The 19,090-nt window shown below is 41.6% G+C and overlaps 1 protein-coding gene across 1 annotated transcript; it reads right to left on the reverse strand.

Annotated features, from left to right (window-relative positions):
* Positions 1 to 6,030: 6,030 nt before the first annotated feature.
* Positions 6,031 to 12,580, reverse strand: RFK (riboflavin kinase). The gene is made up of 4 exons (XM_025281625.3): positions 12,138 to 12,580; positions 11,062 to 11,213; positions 8,888 to 8,990; positions 6,031 to 8,129 (listed from the first exon to the last, which is right to left on the reverse strand). The coding sequence occupies exons 1-4, from the start codon at positions 12,217 to 12,219 to the stop codon at positions 7,999 to 8,001; spliced, it is 468 nt and encodes a 155-aa protein (XP_025137410.2). The 5' UTR covers positions 12,220 to 12,580; the 3' UTR covers positions 6,031 to 7,998.
* Positions 12,581 to 19,090: the final 6,510 nt, after the last annotated feature.

Raw genomic sequence — 19,090 nt, forward strand, 5'->3', positions numbered from 1 at the left:
TCATCTGAAGTGTAGTTAGAATAACACCTAGCTTGTGAGGAACAATGAAGTGATGTGAGTTAAGATACATCGAAGCTCCTGGGGGTACAGTCACTGCAGTTTACCACGGGGCAATAGATGAGATGGAGAGAACGTAACCACTCCCATCTGAATCTCTATAGAGGAACATGCGGACCTTACTCTTCTTCTGAATGTTCAGTGTGTGCTTAGTTATCTATGCTTGACTTTTAAACGTATATTCTTACAAAGAACATGATCTCCTTTGGGTAGTTAAATTGTTGCAGTGATATTTCACATTAGCCATACCTTTGCAAGACTGTTTCAAAAGAAATGAAGAAAGTAAACTTTCAAAAGGAGCAGAGAATCCAAGATAACACTTCCTTCTATCTTCTAAAACTTCACAGAAGTATTCAAACCAAAGCAATAGGAAACAACAGAGAATAGGCCTAGCTGGTTAGACGAAGAGCTAGGTGGAAATCCTGTTTTTGGAATATGGTGGAAATCTCAGAATATTAGTATTACATTTTGTCAGATTCAGGAGATAGATGTGGGAAAAACAAAAAAACACTTCATTTGACAGAAATACTGTCATGGATGGGAAGCCTTTAATTCATTTGAAATATAAGCAAATCTGTAAGCAAAACAACTCCCTGAACAACGGTAGAAAATATTTTGAAGCTCAGAGAGGCCCAAAAGAGACCTGAGATTAACCTGGAATTCCCATGTGTGACTCCTAGTTAGAAGCAGGTATTTTGTTTACATGGAGCCAAGGCAGAACCTACACCAGGGAATCCTCTCGAAGCCCCAGAAGGAGCGACTCGTCTAGGATTTATATCCATCTGCTTCCAGAAAAGTGCCTGCAGTGCTGTCTTTTACACAAATGAAATTGTTGACATGGAAATCAAGGACATGAACCCTGAGGGAGGAGGGTGTGAGTAGGTTAATCCATCCAAGCAGAAGTTAAATATTTCCTAGCAACGGAGGCCTTTAATCAACCATAGTTTCCACCAGACAGTTGAGAGTGCTGCCTTAAAATAAGGAGAGCGGAAAGGGGCAGAGGTCCCCTGGCTTGCCCATTGCCCAGGGCACTTCCACTAAGCTCTGCAGCTCTTTGGAGAACATTTTGAAAATTAGGGTTCTAGACAATTATAGGTACTGTGATTGAACACTAGCCCTGGGCTAGCAGCCTGCAAATCAAGATAAAAAGGGAGATACTGTGGATCACTTTTTCTTCTTTCAATAAAACAAAAGTTTTCATCAGTCTCTCTGAAACATTCTAATTTAATATAAAGAATGCTGTTCAGAGTGGCTGAAGGAGAGGATGGATGGCATATACTAAGATCATTTCCTTCAGAATTAGATAACAGTAGTGGATATTTGTCTTTTTTTTTTTTTTTTTATGCCCAGTATCAGAAGCTTCCCAGGTGGTGCTGCTGGTAAAGAACCTACCTGCCAAAGCAGGAGATGCAGGTTCAATCCTGGGTTGGGAAGATTCCTGGAGAAGGGCAAGGCAACCCACTCCAGTATTCTTGCCTGGAGAATTCCATGGACAGAGGAACCTGACAAGCTACAGTCCATGGGGTTGCAAAGAGTTGGACATGACTGAGCACACACATGCACAGCATCGGAACCCCTTCTGAAAAAAAAAAATATATATATGGGATAAATATATTAGGGAATTTATTTCCCACTGTGTGAGCCTTGCTAGCAAAGTTCCTCTCAAAGAAGCTGAAATAGCCAGTACTGTTTTCCAGCCCGTTTTGCAGCTAACACATGGGCACATGGCTGAAGCTTGGCCTATCTGATCCTAATCATATAAACATTGGTTTCTAGGGCAACAGAGCCAGGTAGCAGTGTGGAGGGCATGGGTCTGCTGGCATTTGATGGGAAGTTGTGACCTCCCTACTCAGCAGCAGTGGCACTGCCCTCAGTGAACGAGCTCTTTGTGGTCATTCTGGCCCTGCTTTGAGGTTCCCTTTGCTCAGAGGTCCCCTTTTCCCACCCAGTTTCCAGCTTTCCCATCTGTTCCCTGAGCTCCCCATCATCCTTCCAGTAAATTCCTTTCTAGACTAAATCAGCCAGAATCCATTTGCTACTTACAAACAGATTCCCAGCTGAGATGGTAACTATGAGGCTGTCTGCTATGGGAAATATAAAAGATGGAACAGTGCTATGCTTATTTGCTCACTTGTCCAACTCTTTGTGACCCCATGGACTGTGGCCTGCCAGGCTCCTCTGTCCTTGGGGATTCTCCAGGCAAAAATGCTGGAGTATTCTTGCCTGCAGGGTATTGCCATGCAAGGGATCTTCCCAACCCAGGTCTTTAGCAATACAGGAGGATTCTTTACCCTCTAAGCCACCAGGGCCTGTTCAAACTCAACCTCTGCTATCCCAGAGTTGAGAGTCTGTAGCCAAAATGCAGAGAGACACAAAAGAATTAAATTAGGTTTGCATTACCAAACAACCTAGGTTTTAGAAATTTAAAGGTAAGTTAAGTTTTCTGGGACTTCCCTGATGGTCCAGTGGTTAAGATCCCACACTTCCACTGCAAGTTCCGCTGGTCGAGGAACCAAGATCCTGCAAGCCATGTGGCCAAAAAATTTTTGGGGTCCTTTTGACCTCTGTATCTGCCTTTTGGCCATGCTTGCTGACTTTACAACCTAACCTCTTCCTAAGATGAGGCTCCACTCTGCCCAGCAATGGTAAGCACACAAGACTCTTAAATGTACAGGGACTAGCAACAACCCCTTTCCTGCACACCCCTCGGCAGCTATGCCCTCCCCATTGTCCTGAGTAACTAGTACTGGTTTGGAGCATTAACCTTAATAACTTCTATTAAGACTAATACCCTAGGGGTCATTTCATGTGTGTGTGTGTGCTTGCTTAGTCGCTCAGTCATCTCTGACTCCTTGCAACCCCATAGACTGTAGCCCACCAGGTTCCTCTGTCCCTGCGATTCTCCAGGCATCAATACTGGAGAGGGTAGCCATTCCCTTCTCCAGGGGATCTTCCTGACCCTGGGATTGAACACTGGCCTCCTGCATTGCAGGTGGATTCTTTACAGTCTGAGCCACCAGGGAAGCCCTGGGGCATTTCTATCTAGTTCCAAAGAGAAATGTTACAAACAGATGATGCCTTTGTATCTTCTTTGCTCTCAATTCAACTGGTCACACCTGTTTCCATTAGAGATAGAGAAAAGAGAAGAGAAGGGGGAAGACAGAGGTGGGAGAGGAGGAGAGCCTGAACAAGAGGTAAAGGAAGAAGGGGAGAGGGGAGGGAAGAGGTCATCTACTTTGTTTCACATCAGGGTTTCTGGCTTAGTTTGTTCAGGCTACTCTGCAAAATATCACAGACTGGAGGACTCAGGGACAACAGAAATTTATTCCTCACAGTTCTTAAGTCTGGAAGTCTGAGATCATAGAGCCAGTATGGTCCAGTCCTCCTGTGAGACCCTCTTCCAGTTTGCAGACTGTCCACTTCTCATTATATCCTCACATAGTGGAAAGACAGTGAGAGCGCTCACTGAGGTCTTTTTTCCTTCTTTTTTGGGGGGGGGGGGGTGGGGCTGCAATGGGTCTTCCTTATTGCATGTGGGCTCTCGAGTTGTGACGAAGAGGGGCTACTCTGCAGTTGCAGTGTGCAGGCTTCTCTTTGCAGTGCCTTCTCTTGTTGCAGAGCATGGATCAGCTCAAGAGCACGAGCGCAATAGCTGTGGGTGCATGCATGGGCTTAGTTGCCCTGAGGCAATGTGAAATCTTCCCAGACCAGGGATTTACGTTAATCTGTGTTCTTATTTGCCAGTATAATTTAACTACAGTGATATGCAACATTTTTGATCTAAAAAAATAACATTTGGTATCACAATCCATCATACACACACACATATATAATATATATACATATATAAAAGTGAAACAAAAGTTTTGCCAAAAACATCTACCCTGCATATTAATTTTTTGAGGCCCCTCCCTGTTTTTTAAGCAGTTTTAGGTTTACAAAATTGACAGGAAGGAACAGAAATTCCTCATATACTCCCTCCCCTCACATGCATAGCCATTATCAACAGAGTGGTACTCTTTTTTTTAAACCGAGGATGAACTGCATTAACACATCAAAGCTTAGGTCATTGATCTTTCTTTTCTTTGTATTTAAAGCTGTAATATTTTGATAGCATTAGTTACAACCTATAAACTTTTGCACGTTGCATACCATCATTCAACATAGCTCTCCATTGTGTTATTTTTTAAATACTGATTTTTCTCCATTATGTTGTGATGTGTTCATTCACCAATCCTTAGAAATGTTGAGATGTTTTATATATCTTGTACAACAGCTGCAGCTGAGGTCATCACCTGACAATTTTGATAATACAGTCATTTCCCGAGACCCATCAAGTTTCTGCACAGCCTGAACAGATATGAACCTCTCGCCTGCGCTGGGTTTTTCACTGCAGCATGCAGGCTTCTCCAGCTGCAGTATGCACACCCAGTAGTTGTGGACCTTGGGCTTAGTTGCAGTACGTGGGATCTTGGTTCACTGACCAAGGATCGAACCTGGGCCCCCTGCATTGGGATCACAGGTCTTATTCACTGGACCACCAAGGAAGTCCTCAGAAGATAGGAGACTTTACCTTAAATCTTTCTGTATTTTTAATGATGGCACTTGGCAATTTCCCAAGATATAGCAGATGTGGTTTACTATTCCAACTTCTACTTGGCCCTTGTTATGGTCAGGGAATCAAAATGGGGATTCTTTCAGTTGTCAGGTATGTATGTCTATCCCAAATACATACTCAGGAACAGGGGAGGTAAGCAGACTGTAGGTCCAAGGGCTGAGTTACTTGTGACGCAAGCTTGGGCTCAACCTCCATGTATGACTTGACCCAAAAGGAAGCCAACTTCAAAGAAATGTTAAGTCCCAGCCACATCACAAAGAGCGTGAGAGGTGAATTTGGAGTGTACATACAATATATGAGAGCAGTCAGACTCAGATCTCATAGCTCAGTGTCTATGCTGTACTTAAGCTGTCTGCTGAGCTTTAAATTTCAATTATTTTTTCATCAAAATAAATTCTGACAATTCTTAAATCTGCCTGGTTTTTATAGAACTTTGTTATTTCCCCATTTTTGACACTCTTCTTTAACAATGATTTCAAGTTCAGTGTCTGATAATCCCTATATCCATCATCTTTGTAGAGCTTATCTTGTAACTTTGTTTTTGCAAACTCTTACTTATGATGGCATCTCTTTATACAAGGTAGATTTATTTCCTAGTTCAGTCCCTGAAGGTCAGATGGGTTCTCCTCTATCAGCCCCTGTCCGTTTTCCAAGGAAGAGAACAGGAAAAGGCTAGCACTTTCACCAGGGAAAGCGGAGCTGTCCTCATAAATTCCAAGTAGACTACCGCTTACGTCTCCCTGATCAGAACCATGTTAACAGCCCTAACTGCAAGCCTTTAAGCCTCCATAACTGACAGCACTGGTGATGAAGTGTTGAAAGAGCATCTGTGAATTTCTGCATATAGTAGAGATAGGCAAGAGTCCCAACTCACTGCTGTGGGGTTGGTGGCAAGTCATGAGGGTTACAGAACTGTTTTGAAGCAGAAGATATGGAAAGATACTCAGACCTACTTGAGTGCGTGTGTGTTCAGTCATGTCAGACTTTCCAACCCCACAGACTGTAGCCCACCAGGCTCCTCTGTCCATGGGATTTTCTAGGCAAGAATACTGGAGTGGGTTGCCATTTCCTCTTCCAGGGGATTTCTCCAACCCAGGATTAAACTCATGTCTCCTGCACTGCAGGTAGATTCTTTACCGCTGAGCCATCAGGGAAGCATCCAGACCTACTTACAGGGCCCCTTAAAGGCAAGGCCTCTGGTTGTAGAACCGCTGCTGCTCGCCAGGTTCTCCCTGTAACTGTTGCCTGTAACTCACTATTCAGGGCCTCTAACAACCTTACGGTAACCAATAACCATCAACCAACAAATCAGGAATTCACACAGACAAACCAAGACTGACACAGAGAAAAAGAAGAAACATCACTTGGTCAAGATTTATTTCAAGGCCTGAAAACATTGACTAATTGAAAAAGGCCCTACTGCAATTTCTTATAATGTATAAATACTTAATATAAAACTTAAAAAAAATGTAGACACTATTAACTAACTTCAAAACCACACACTATATGATTTTCAAAAGCTAGTTATTTAACAAGACGTAAGGTGACAATATCAAACAATTTTCACACTTAATGAAGACATAACCAGCAGCAAGCTATTCAAACACAAATGTTTTTACACTTTCCATGTTGTTTTTAACTGTGTTTCAAAGAGCCACTGATAATCGAGGCTTCTTTCAAGTATAGGATTTCTAACATTAAATTACATCTCCTAAGTATTTCTATAAAGAAATGAAAAAGACACAGACTACATTGTTTGCCTTAAATTCATACAGCAAAATGAAAAACAACCCAATTGCTTTTACTCATGCTTCCCCCTTCTCCAACATTAGCTTTAGATGTTTCTCTAAATATTATATAAACAGCTTTGTTCCAATCAGTTCTCTCATTTATGCACATTAGGAGAAAATGATTTTATGAATTTTTAAAATTACCATTTAGATACTCTGCCCCCAATCCCCTCCCCAAATCTGGTGTTAAAGTGGACAATATTACAATGTGCTACAAAATCCAAAACAATCTGTAGTCTCAATTTCCTAAATATCCCAAATATCTGTTTTTGTTCTGCCGATATAAACAGAAGTTTGAGTGGCTAAGAATCATTTCCTAGTAGTCAGCAAGAGGAAGAAATGCATAGCATGAACATTATTTAACTGAAACTTTATTATTTATGCCTTCCCCCCAACCACAAGCACTCTTTAGCCTTAAATTACATTGTGTGCACACAACTACAACAGTTTGTATTTGCTCAGGAACATATAATCACATTAAAAATAAGTAAATTTCTACTTCACAGTTCAGTTGGCTCTTTAATAAGTTTTTTTCTCTGGCGGGGGGGAAATAAGTATCTTACATTGGGAAACTGGTATATATAAATGAACAGCTGTGTGTTCATTTAAACTTTGAGAAAACCTAAAGATGAAGTTTTGGGGTGTTTTTTCTTAAATACAAGAGATATGCAACTTCACCACTGTTCATATACTGAAGGGGTGGAATGGCAGATACAGATGCAGATGAAACTCTACATTTTGTAAATGGAAAAACTGATGTTGACCATTGTTTACAGGAAACAAAGGTTAAAGAAAAATGTTGAAGAATATCTACTCCTAAAAAGAGAGAAGTGCTATACAACACAAAAATGAGACCTAGAGATATGAAAAAGACTCATTTTACTGTTTTAAAAGAAAAACAAACAAATAAGAGGCAGGGAGTCTAGACCAATTAGAACTGAGGCAGCTGCAACGAAAAATGGAACACAGTACAATGATTTGAGGCCTTAAAGGAAATGACTAATTAAAATGAAATTTCACCAGTCTTCATGTCTTTAATAATACATAAATGCCCAAAATATAAAAAATATGAAGTCTGGATTTTCCCCTTAGGTTTATAATAAACTGTCAAACCTCTGCTTAATACAGTTACTTTTATAAGCTTTCTGATCAGCAGAGCATGCTATACAAGTACACGCATGCTAGAATTTTACCATGAGAATTATTGTTCTCATCTCAAAATGACCTGCCTGTTAACCATATTTATACATATTTCATTTCCATTATAAGATACTTAAGACCTTTCTAGTGGTATATTTTAATCAACATATTACATAAAAATCTTGATTTTTTTAAAATAAACTTTTTTAGTACTGTGACATGATGGGTTTAATTGAACAGTTGGAACATAATATGGTAACTACATTGCACTATTTAAATTAAATCACAGCTGTAGGAAAATGTTTTTTTAAAATATAACCAAGATGAGACTGCAGAGTTATGAGCAGTAAAATATTAGACAACAGTGAATGAATAAATAAGATGATTTTTCCATCAGTGGCCATTCATTATCTTGCTTTTAGGAACCTGGAAGAATTTGTCTTCTTTGAGTTTCAAATGTTCTGGTAAATCTAGTCGTTTCTTAGCTTCTTCGATATCACCCTGAATTGCTGAAATAAGTGCCTCTGCGGAGAGAATATACCAGGTAAAGATAATGAAAAACTGCTGCTGTGCTTTTTACTACTACTTTGTTCAGCTTCTCCTTAAATCTCAGAAGCTGGCAGTGTCCCTGGCACAGGGTAGGTGCCCAGTAATGTTTGTTTCATCCTTTCTTCTAGACTTAAGTAAAAGTCAATGGTACATAAAGGATGTCCCTAATTGTCTTGCAATTACTTAGAGAAAGGCATTAGCAAAAAGGTACAAGTCACATACTAAATGAAACAAACACTCTCAGTTCTCTTCAATATTTACACTTGTAAAAGAAACTCTACATTAGAATTAAAACTATCACACTACAATAAGATACTCAGCACCAATTAGTTTAAATGTTCTGATTTACTGTTTCTTACATTTCAAGTACTGCTAAGCACCCATTATTCACAATATTAATTCTTACTTGTTCTTAAAATACAAAAGGAAATATATTTCACTAACTTCATACTGTTGGAGAGAGAGAGTCAGTTTGAATCTAGGCTGCATCACTTACTATGTTACCCCAGGCAAACTACTTAACCTTTCTAACAATTTCCTCACCTGCAAAATAGACTAAATAATACTTCATGTGGTTGTTGTGGGGATTAAGTGAGTTGATTCATGTAAGGCTCTTAAAACAAGGCCTGGCATATTACATGCTCAAATACAATCTGTCCTGCCGTGATTATTATTAGGAGAAGCAGTAAAAGGGGCTGCAGCAATATCTAAGAAGATCTAAAAAAGAACTTACCTAAAGAATCAAAGTTCTTTTCTGGTCTGAGGTAGCCAACGATGGCCACTTTGAGGATTTCCCCATAGAAGTCCTCTTTGAAAGTATGCATGATATGAGTTTCCTACAGTTAAAAAATGTTAAAATTGAATGTATCTTTATTTTTATGGTGGGGTCACTGAAATGAAACAATCAACCTTCCTTAAATTTTTAAAGACAGGTTAAAATATACATGCAGTTTTTTCTAAACTCTTCCATTGCTCCTGTTCTTGACCCTGACCTTACAGGTAAACATTGTAACTGAGTAAGGTAGATGCTATCCCACAAATCTGGTGTGATTTGCTGTTTTTAGAAAAAGTTAACACGCAACAAAATAAGACTCTTATTAAGGCAAAAAAACTGAGCAAATACACCAAAGAGGTAATGAGCAAAGAAACTCTTTCTCAAAAGACACCATTCCATTAATCAAATTAAAAAAAAAAAAGCAACACAGTAGACATTTGTCATACGTAGTTCCAACCAAAGAACTGGATCCAGAATATATTAAGAACTTCTTTCAGTCAGTAAGACAGACAATCCCATTTTTTAAAAAAGGAGTAAAGACTTCAACAGGTACATCATGTACATCTGTTATCAGCAAAGAAAAGGAAAAGAAAAACTCTAAAATGAACCTCCTACCAATGGAAAACTAAGTTTCTCCTAACTACAGAAAGCACTCCTTAACTGGCTCTGTAATAACAGTTCTGTTATCTGAGTAGCTAAATAAGAAAAAATTAGTCATGGGATAGCCTCCCCTCCCTTTCATTTCCTCCCTCACTCCACAGAAAAATATTTTGTGTTCTTTCATCAATTCTTTTATCTACGCCAACACACCCTTAATCCTGAAAAATAAGAGGACCATTGAGCATAACATTAAGTAGTCCTGGACCACTTCTACTGCTTACGCCAGTACTTTTTCAGCTAGCTTTCCAACTGTGACAGATTTCTATAAACCCTTCAAAGAGAAATTTAGATGACCAAAAGATTCAGCCATATCTAGAAGATTATGCACTAAAGCTGTGTAAATTTGATGATAAGAACAGAATATGTATAACCTCAAAGGGGGCTGGAAGATGAGAAAAAGCATCATTCTGCAATTTTATCAGAAAGCACCATTCATAGAGTGAGTAGTTCTACCTTAACAGGGTGTGTGCGTGCTCAGTCGCTGAAGTCATGTCCGACTCTTTGAGACCCCATGGACTGTAGCTTGCCATTCTCCTCTGTCCAAGGGATTATCCAGGCAAGAATACTGGAGTGGGTTGCCATTTCCTTCTCCAGGGAATTTTCCCAGCTCAGGGATTGAACCTGGGTCTCCTGCATTGCAGGCAGATTCTTTACCACTGTGCCTTCTGGGAAGCCCTAACAGAGTGAGCAATAGTTAAAGGGCAAATGACCTACATTAACTGCAGCAAACTCAACTTTATTTCACTTTTATTTCTAATAAAGGTAAATACACAGGCAGTTATAAAATTTAAGTATTGTAGTTTGGTTTGTGATTCCACTTTCTATTTTCTCTAATTTATAAAATTTATTAATCTATGTTATTGGGTACACAATGACATAATCTGTGAGTTTTGGTATACTACCAATTTGGTATAAATTCAAAATGGATTTTTATAACTTTAGGATGTTAAATGCAGTCCCCATGGTATACACAAAGAAAATATCTATAGAAAATACACAGAAGGAAATGAGAAGGGATCAACACGTGTTACTACAAAAAAAAAAAAAAAATCAGCTAAAACAAGGCAGTAATCGAAGAACCAATGGACAAAAAAGCTGGAAGGCGTATTAAAAAAAACCAGTAAAATAGCAGACATCCCTCCTTACTAGTAATTACTCGAAATGTAAATGGATTAAACTCTCCAACCAAAAGTCAGAGATTAGCAGCCTAGTTAAAAAATACAAAATCCAACTATACCCTCTTTATAAGAGACTCACTTTAGATCCAAAGACACAAACAGCTTGAAAGTGAAAGGATGGAAAAGTTATTCCATTCAAATAGTAACTAAACACTTCACTTTTAAACCCTTCAGATACACTGCCAAAATTCTAGAATCTGGATTATTGTTGTGATCACCGCTGATGAGTTCTACCTGTGTATTACTCCAAATCATCATCTCATCCTCATTTATGGAGTGAAATACAATTCTTACCATGGATTTTTTAGTATTCTTGTAGTATGGGTTCCATCCTATGCTCACCACCATCTTATGGACATCTCCATTTCCAACACTGGCCCAACCATAATAAATGCCAGTAGATATATCAGCTGGAAGATTATCTACTACTTGTTCAGGAAAGTTAGCTAAATAGAAGAAAATATGCTGTTTAGAGTTTCATATTCAATATTTATAAAAGTCACATGCAAGCCTAGTCTAAATCATCAAACAAGATTCCTAGGACTCTAAGACTATTAATACCATCATTTCATACTCTGGCTAGGATTTCTTTCTCTTCTTCATACCAACTGGTTAGGAAAAAAGTACCAGATTATAAGTGTGTAAGGTACCAGGTTAGTTATATAAGTGTATCAAAAAATGTAAAGTCTCACAGTAGGAGAAGAAAACAAATACATGAACAGCTGGATTTTTAGCCCTGGTCTTTCTTAAAGAGGCTCAGAATCTCTTGAGAAGATTCTTATTATTTGAAATACACATGCCTAGGCCCCAAGCTCAAAGTCTACTTTAACAGGCCTAAAGGCAGCCCGGGAATGTACTTTTAAGGATGAGTAAGCATACCTTCAAGTCCTAACTACGAAAACTAAGGTAGAAAGATCAAAATGATACCTGGTTCTCATTCAAGTGCCTGCGTCGTCATTTGGACACAATTTACTAACGTATTTAAAGGAAGAAAACCATATTGCTGGCTTAAGAATTTAGCCTATCTGGCCCACATTACATTTTCTAAAAGGGAAAACAGGCGCCACGCCTGGCGGCTTGATCACAGCTAGACTGGGAGGCGGGAAAGGGGGATCCTGAAACTCAGGTTCAGCTTTCTGAGGTCACCACCCCACAAGCCGGGTGAGCTCTGATCCACGAGTAAGGACGCGCTCCATCAGCCCGACCAAAGGTCTTCTGCCTCAACAAAGGGGGACCTGGGTGGAGGAAAGTGTCATCCCTGCCCGTAGTCCTACGACCCAGCTTGGAGCTCCCCCGGCTGACGTCCCAGCTCCGCTCCCAGGTGACCCAGCCAAGTGCGGGTCGGGGACTCCGCGCTCTTCTGCGCTCACCTGTAGGGATGCCCAGCTGCTTGGAGCCGCGGCCGAAGCCCCGCACCACTTGGCCGCGGCAGAAGTATGGCAGCTGCCTCATGACGCCGTCCGCTTCAGGTTCGGGCTGCGGCCCCGACCGCGAGTCCGGCGGGGCCGCCGTGGAGGCGGTGCCCTGACCCCCCGGACCAGCCGGGAGACACGTGAGGGAGCTCGGCCGGCCCGCCGGGCGGGCGAGCGGAAGGGTGCCCAACGGCAGAGCGGTGCGGTCTACACGCCGCCGCGAGAGCCTCACGCCTGCTGACCCAACAGAAGGTACCGGACGACTCAGAGGCTGCGTCTGGGCTCCGGGAAGCCGGCGACTGCGGAAGTAAGTACGGGTGTGGGCGGGGAGCGCGGCGGGGGCGGGCCGGCGCCGGAGGCACCCCAGCCCACCGAGTGCCCCGGGCCTGCGCACACTGTTCCGGCGGAGCGCCCCTGCGCCCGTTCGGCTTCCGTAGCCCCGCCCCCAGACGTAGCTGGGGAGTCGCTGCTTTGCCCTTCCTCAGGTGTATCCCTGGCGTTGGGATCTGAGGCAGAGACGCGTTTTTTTCAGCCTGAGGGCTGTGAAAAGCACTATTCTAGGACACTCCTAAGTGTTTCTTCCCCCCTTTTCCTTTTCATTATGATTTGACGCCAAAGAGAAACTTTCTTTAGCTCCTTGACAAATGCTAGATTGCTCTTCATTCATCAATCAGTCGCTCTTTAAACACTTTATAAACCTCAAAGATTTCAACTCGGAAATCACCTCTTCATTGGGATTTTCACGACTACCTACCGGAAGTGATCCTCTTCTCTAGACCACTTGTCCACGATCTGAAGTTACCTGGTGGCTCAGACGGTAAAGCGTCTCTACAATGCGTGAGACCTGGGTTCCATCCCTGGGTCGGGAAGATCAGCTCGAGAAGGAAATGGCAATCCACTTCAGTACTATTGCCTGGAAAATCCCATGGACAGAGGAGCCTGGTAGGCTACAGTCCATGGGGTCGCAAAGAGTCGGACACGACTGAGCGACTTCACTTCACTTCACTTCTTCAAGCTCCAGGGAGCGTGCCCTGATCTGTAAACCTGCAATCCCAGAGACTAGCGGAAGGTTACAGCAATGCAATTTTTTTGATAAGGACAGGGCTGTCTACCCACTCTCCCTCTTGATCTCCTGGTCTCTCTGAGGAACTTTAAAAGCTTGATAAAGACTTGATCTCTACCGAACTGCAATTTTCTGGGCCTTCAGACTCTTGGAACTGTAAACTTTACCTCTGGAAATCGTTTCTGGGTTGCTCACAAGACACATCCTCTTGTTCTTGAGATAGAAGTTTTAATTGTTCTCTTACTTTTCTCTACAAACGTGAGTGAAATTCTGTCCAAACTTTATATAGTCATCATTTTACCTTCAGTTCAGTTCAGTCGCTCAGTCGTGTCCGACTCTTTGCGACCCCATGAATCGCAGCACTCCAGGCTTCCCTGTGCATCACCAACTCCCAGAGTTCACCCAGACTCACGTCCATCGAGTCAGTGATGCCATCCAGCCATCTCATCCTCTGTCGTCCCCTTTTCCTCCTGCCCCCAATCCCTCCCAGCATCAGAGTCTTTTCCAATGGGTCAACTCTTCGCATGAGGTGGCCAAAGTACTGGAGTTTCAGCTTCAGCATCAGTCCTTCCAAAGAAATTCCAGGGCTGATCTCCTTCAGAATGGACTGGTTGGATCTCCTTGCAGTCCAAGGGACTCTCAAGAGTCTTCTCCAACACCACAGTTCAAACGCATCAATTGTTCGGCGCTCAGCCTTCTTCACAGTCCAACTCTCACATCCATACATGAACACAGGAAAAACCACAGCCTTGACTAGACAAACCTTTGTTGGCAAAGTAATGTCTCCACTTTTTAATATGCTATCTAGGTTGGTCATAACTTTCCTTCCAAGGAGTAAGGGTCTTTTAATTTCATGGCTGCAGTCACCATCTGCAGTGGTTTTGGAGCCCAGAAAAATAAAGTCTGACACTGTTTCCCCTGTTTCCCCATCTATTTCCCATGAAGTGATGGGACTGGATGCCATGATCTTCATTTTCTGAATGTTGAGCTTTAAGCCAACTTTTTCACTCTCCACTTTCACTTTCATCAAGAGGCTTTTTAGTTCCTCTTCACTTTCTGGCATAAGGGTGGTGTCATCTGCATATCTGAGGTTATTGATATTTCTCCTGGTAATCTTGATTCCAGCTTGTGCTTCTTTCAGTCCAGTGTTTCTCATGATGTACTCTGCATATAAGTTAAATAAGCAGGGTGACAATATGCTTACCCTGTGTTCCAATTATCTTCTCCCTATATTGGTACTGAGAAATGGGCTATTGCCCGCCAAATCAGTAAACAAAGAATGTCACATCATTAGAGATTATAGCCCTCCAAAGTGAGCTGGTGAGCCCTGAGGGAACTCTGGAAGGAAAGAATGCCTGCCATCTAGTAACCATCAGACTGTAGCCACTACCTACTGGTGAGTGCTGACCGAATGCAGGATGTGAAACTGTAGGATATTGGCCCCAGATAGCTGAGGTGCTTATCAAAGGAATGATTTCAGTGAGCCCAGACTCTTGCATAGTCTCATACATAGAAAAGCACTGAATTTATGAACTTGGGATACCTAGTTTTCCTTAATTAACAATAATCTTTTGACCTTTGGAGTAACTGCCCTTTGTTGCAAAACTTCTGTATAACCTTGACTCCCCCACCCCTCATTTCTACAGAGCAGTTCTCTCAGGGTTACTTGAGATGCTGCCTTTGGGGCTTGAAGTCCTAAAAACTCCCACCAAACATAACATAACTCAAGTTTTAGGTTGAATATTTTTTAAGTTGACAGTACCAAAGGGGGCTTTGTTGGTATCACTGTTTTATTTACCTAACACTAGCATAGCACCTGTGTTGTTGTTCAGTCACTCAGTTGTGTCTGACTCTTTGTGACTCTGTGGACTGCAGCATGCTAGGCTTCCCTGTCCTTCACCATCTCCCGGAGTTTGCTTAAACTCATGTCCATTGAGTCAACAATGCCATTCAAACATCTCGTCCTCTGTTGTCCCTTTCTCCTCTTCCTGCATAGCACCTGGTTTATAGCAAACATTTTGTAAGTATCTGCAGAAGGAATGAATTAATGAGCCCAGTGTTCACCAAGCACAATACAGGGTGCTTGGGGAACAAAAGTGTCTGAGACAAAGACTTGGCCCTCAGAAGACTCAGTTTAGTGGGGGAGACCTATTGGGAAGCCTGATAACATAGCATTCTATGCTGTAAATAGGCCAATGAAGTCCTGATAAAGTGCTTGGAAAGTTGCCAGTGGGAGAAGCCTGCACATAAAAGGCATTTTGTGTAGTTAATGGTGAAGTGCGTAGGAGCTAGAGCTAGATAAGCCAGGGTTTGAATGCAGGCTCTGCCTCATTAATTGCTGGGTGACTTTAGGCAAAATACTCTGTCTGAGTCTCAGTGTTCTTATCAACTAAATGGGAATATTAATAATTTTGTGGGTTTTAAGTGAGATAATGTGTGCACTGCACTTAACAAATTGCCTGGCCTAACAGCAACAATGGCAGGAGCATCTTTATCAGTGATACACTAAATAAGAAAAGCCTAGATATACAGCAGCTTGTGCAACTCAATACCAGAAAAACAAACAACCCAATCAAAAAGTGGGCAGAAGACCTAAGCAGACATTTCTCCAAAGAAGACATACAAATGGCTAATAAACACATGAAAAGATACTCAACACCGCTCATTATCAGAGAAATGCAAGTAAAAGCTACAATGAAATATCACCTCATGTCGGCCAAAATGGCCATCACCAAAACACCTGCAAACAATAAATGCAGGAGAGGGTGTGGAGAAAAGGGACTCCTCCTGCACTGTTGGTGGCAATGTTAATTGATATAGCCACTATGGAAGACCGTGTGGAGATTCCTTTAAAAACTAGAAATAAAACTACCATATGCCCCAACAATTCCACTACTGGGCATGCAACCTGAGAAAACCATAATTGAAAAAGACACATGTAGCCCAATGTTCATTGCAGCACTAGTTACAATAGCTAGGACCTGGAGGCAACCTAGATGTCCATCAACAGATGAATGGATAAATATGAATGGTACATATATACAATGGAATATTCAGTTCAGTTCTATCGCTCAGTCGTGTCTGACTCTTTGTGACCCCATGAACCGCAGCACGCCAGGCCTCCCTGTCCATCGCCAATTCATGGAGTTTACCCAAACCCATGTCCATTGAGTTGGTGATGCCATCCAACCATCTCATTCTCTGTCGTCCCCTTCTCCTGCCCTCAATCTTTCCCAGCATCAGGGTCTTTTCTATTGAGTCAGCTCTTCGCATCAGGTGGCCAAAGTATTGGAGTTTCAGCTTCAGCATCAGTCCTTCCAATGAACACACAGGACTGATTTCCTTTAGGATGGACAGGTTGGATCTCCTTGCAGTCCAAGGGACTCTCAAGAGTCTTCTCCAACACCACAGTTCAAAAGCATCAATTCTTTTGCACTCAGCTTTATTTATAGTCCAGCTCTCACATCCATACATGACCACTGGAAAAACCATAGCCTTGACTAGATGGACCTTTGTTGGCAAAGTAATGTCTCTGCTTTTGAATATGCTGTCTAGGTTGGTCATAGCTTTCCTTTCAAGGAGTAAGTGTCTTTTAATTTCCTGGCTGCAATCACCATCTGCAGTGATTTTGGAGCCCAGAAAAATAAAATAAGCCACTGTTTCCCCATCTATTTGCCATGAAGTGATGGGACCAGATGCCATGATCTTAGTTTTCTGAATGTTGAGCTTTAAGTCATCTTTTTCACTTTCCTCTTTCACCTTCATCAAGAGGCTCTTTAGTTCTTCTTCACTTTCTGCCATAAGGGTGGTGTCATCTGCATATCTAAGGTTATTGATATTTTTCCTCAACCATAAAAGAATGCATTTGAGTCAGTTCTAATAAGGTAGATTAACCTAGAGCCTAGTATACAGAATACAGTAAGTCAGAAAGAGGAAAACAAATATGGTATATTAGCACATATATATGGAATCTAGAAAGATGGTATTGATGAACAAATCTGCAGGGCAGCAATGGAGATACAGACATAGAGAACAGATTTGTGGACACAGTCAGAGAAGGACAGGGTGGGACAAATGGAGAGAGTAGTATGGAAACAGATACATTCAGTTCAGTTCAGTTGCTCAGTTGTGTCTGACTCTTTGTGACCCCATGAATCACAGCACACCAGGCCTCGCTGTCCATCACCAACTCCCGGAGTTCACTCAAGCTCACATCCATTGAGTCGGTGATGCCATCCAGCCATCTCATCCTCTGTCGTCCCCTTTTCCTCCTGCCCCCAATCCCTCCCAGCATCAGAGTCTTTTCCAATGAGATACATTACCATATGTAAAATAGATAGCCAGTGGGAATTTGCTGTATGACTCCGAAAACTCAAACTGGGGCTCTGTGACTACTAGAGTGATAGGATGAGATGGAACGTGGGCGAGAAGTTCAGAAGGGAGGGGACATATGTATGCCTATGGCTGGTTCATGTTGATGCATGGTAGAAACCAGCACAATGTATTAAGGCAATTATCCTTCAGTTAAAAATAAATTAATTTAAAAAAAAAGAAAAGCCTAGAGATCAGAGCCTGGGAAAGGATATATGATGGGTCCTACTCCTTCAACATTACAAGAAGTGTGACAATTAAATGAAGTAAAATAATTAAATGAGTCCGGATAAATGAGGAGGAGTGGTCTTAATGAAATGGGTAATAAGTACTTCTGACAGTATTTCACATAACCCTCATATCAGCTTTGGAGTAAAGCATTAACCCCAATTTAAAAAGAGGGAAAGGGAGATTTGGAGAATTTCTAAGATGAGGCATTTGGGCTCCAATTTTTTAAACTGTGTGTTGACATGTCAATTACTATGCCTAAATACTGTGTTATCAGCACAGGATATGAAAAGCAAAAGCCTAACTCTTTTCTACTGCTACTCAATAGCCCTCAATGGCTCCCTGGTACAACAGAATAAAATAGCCTTTCAAGGGTCCCCTTCAATTTACCATCTGGGTTTTATCTCTAAGGACTCCCCTCAAGTACTTTATAGACTAGTCTAGTCAGAGACACCCCCCCACACACACACCCCACTTCAGTGGCCAAAGAATATGCTTGAAACAATTCTGGTGATTATTCTGTAGCCTAAAGCAGTGATCCCCAACCTTTTTGGCACCAAGGACTGGTTTTGTGGAAGAAACGTTTTCCACAGACCAGGGATGGGGGATGGTTTCAGGATGATTCAAGCACATAACACTTACTGTGCACTTTATTTCCATTATCATTACATAAGCTCCACCTCAGATCATCAGGCAATAGATCACGGAGGCTGGGGACCCCTGACCTAATGGATTTATTGCTTTTCCCACTCCTTTGACTATAAAAATATGCTACAGCATTTTCAGATGTAAATCTAGAGTGTGTATGTCTGTGTGTCTTTATGAAGCTCCGAACTTTTAACCAAAGAAATATTAGAAATATGCTTTTAGATTTGCCCTATGAGCTGCACTGGCAGCATCATTTCCTCTGCAGTAGGCAAAGAGCATACTTCTCTGCTGTTGAGTTTACTTTCAACAGGAAGAGAGAGCACAGTGGGGAATCAAGCAGGAGCAGAACTAGAGAGACTTGTGAAGTAAAAAGAGAGGGCCCACCATAATTAAACAATGAACAATTAAAAAAGTGAATTTAAAGAACTCTTAAAACTCAACAATAAGAAAACAATCCAGTTTTTAAAAATGGACAAATAGTCTGGACAGAACCTCACCAAAGAATCTATAAAGATGTCAAGTACATATTTGAAGACATGCAACATCATATGTCATTAATGAATTACAAATTAAAACAACAATGAGATACCACTACCTATTA

Source organism: Bubalus bubalis, chromosome 3 (assembly GCF_019923935.1).
Source record: "Bubalus bubalis isolate 160015118507 breed Murrah chromosome 3, NDDB_SH_1, whole genome shotgun sequence".
Taxonomy (NCBI): domain Eukaryota; kingdom Metazoa; phylum Chordata; class Mammalia; order Artiodactyla; family Bovidae; genus Bubalus; species Bubalus bubalis.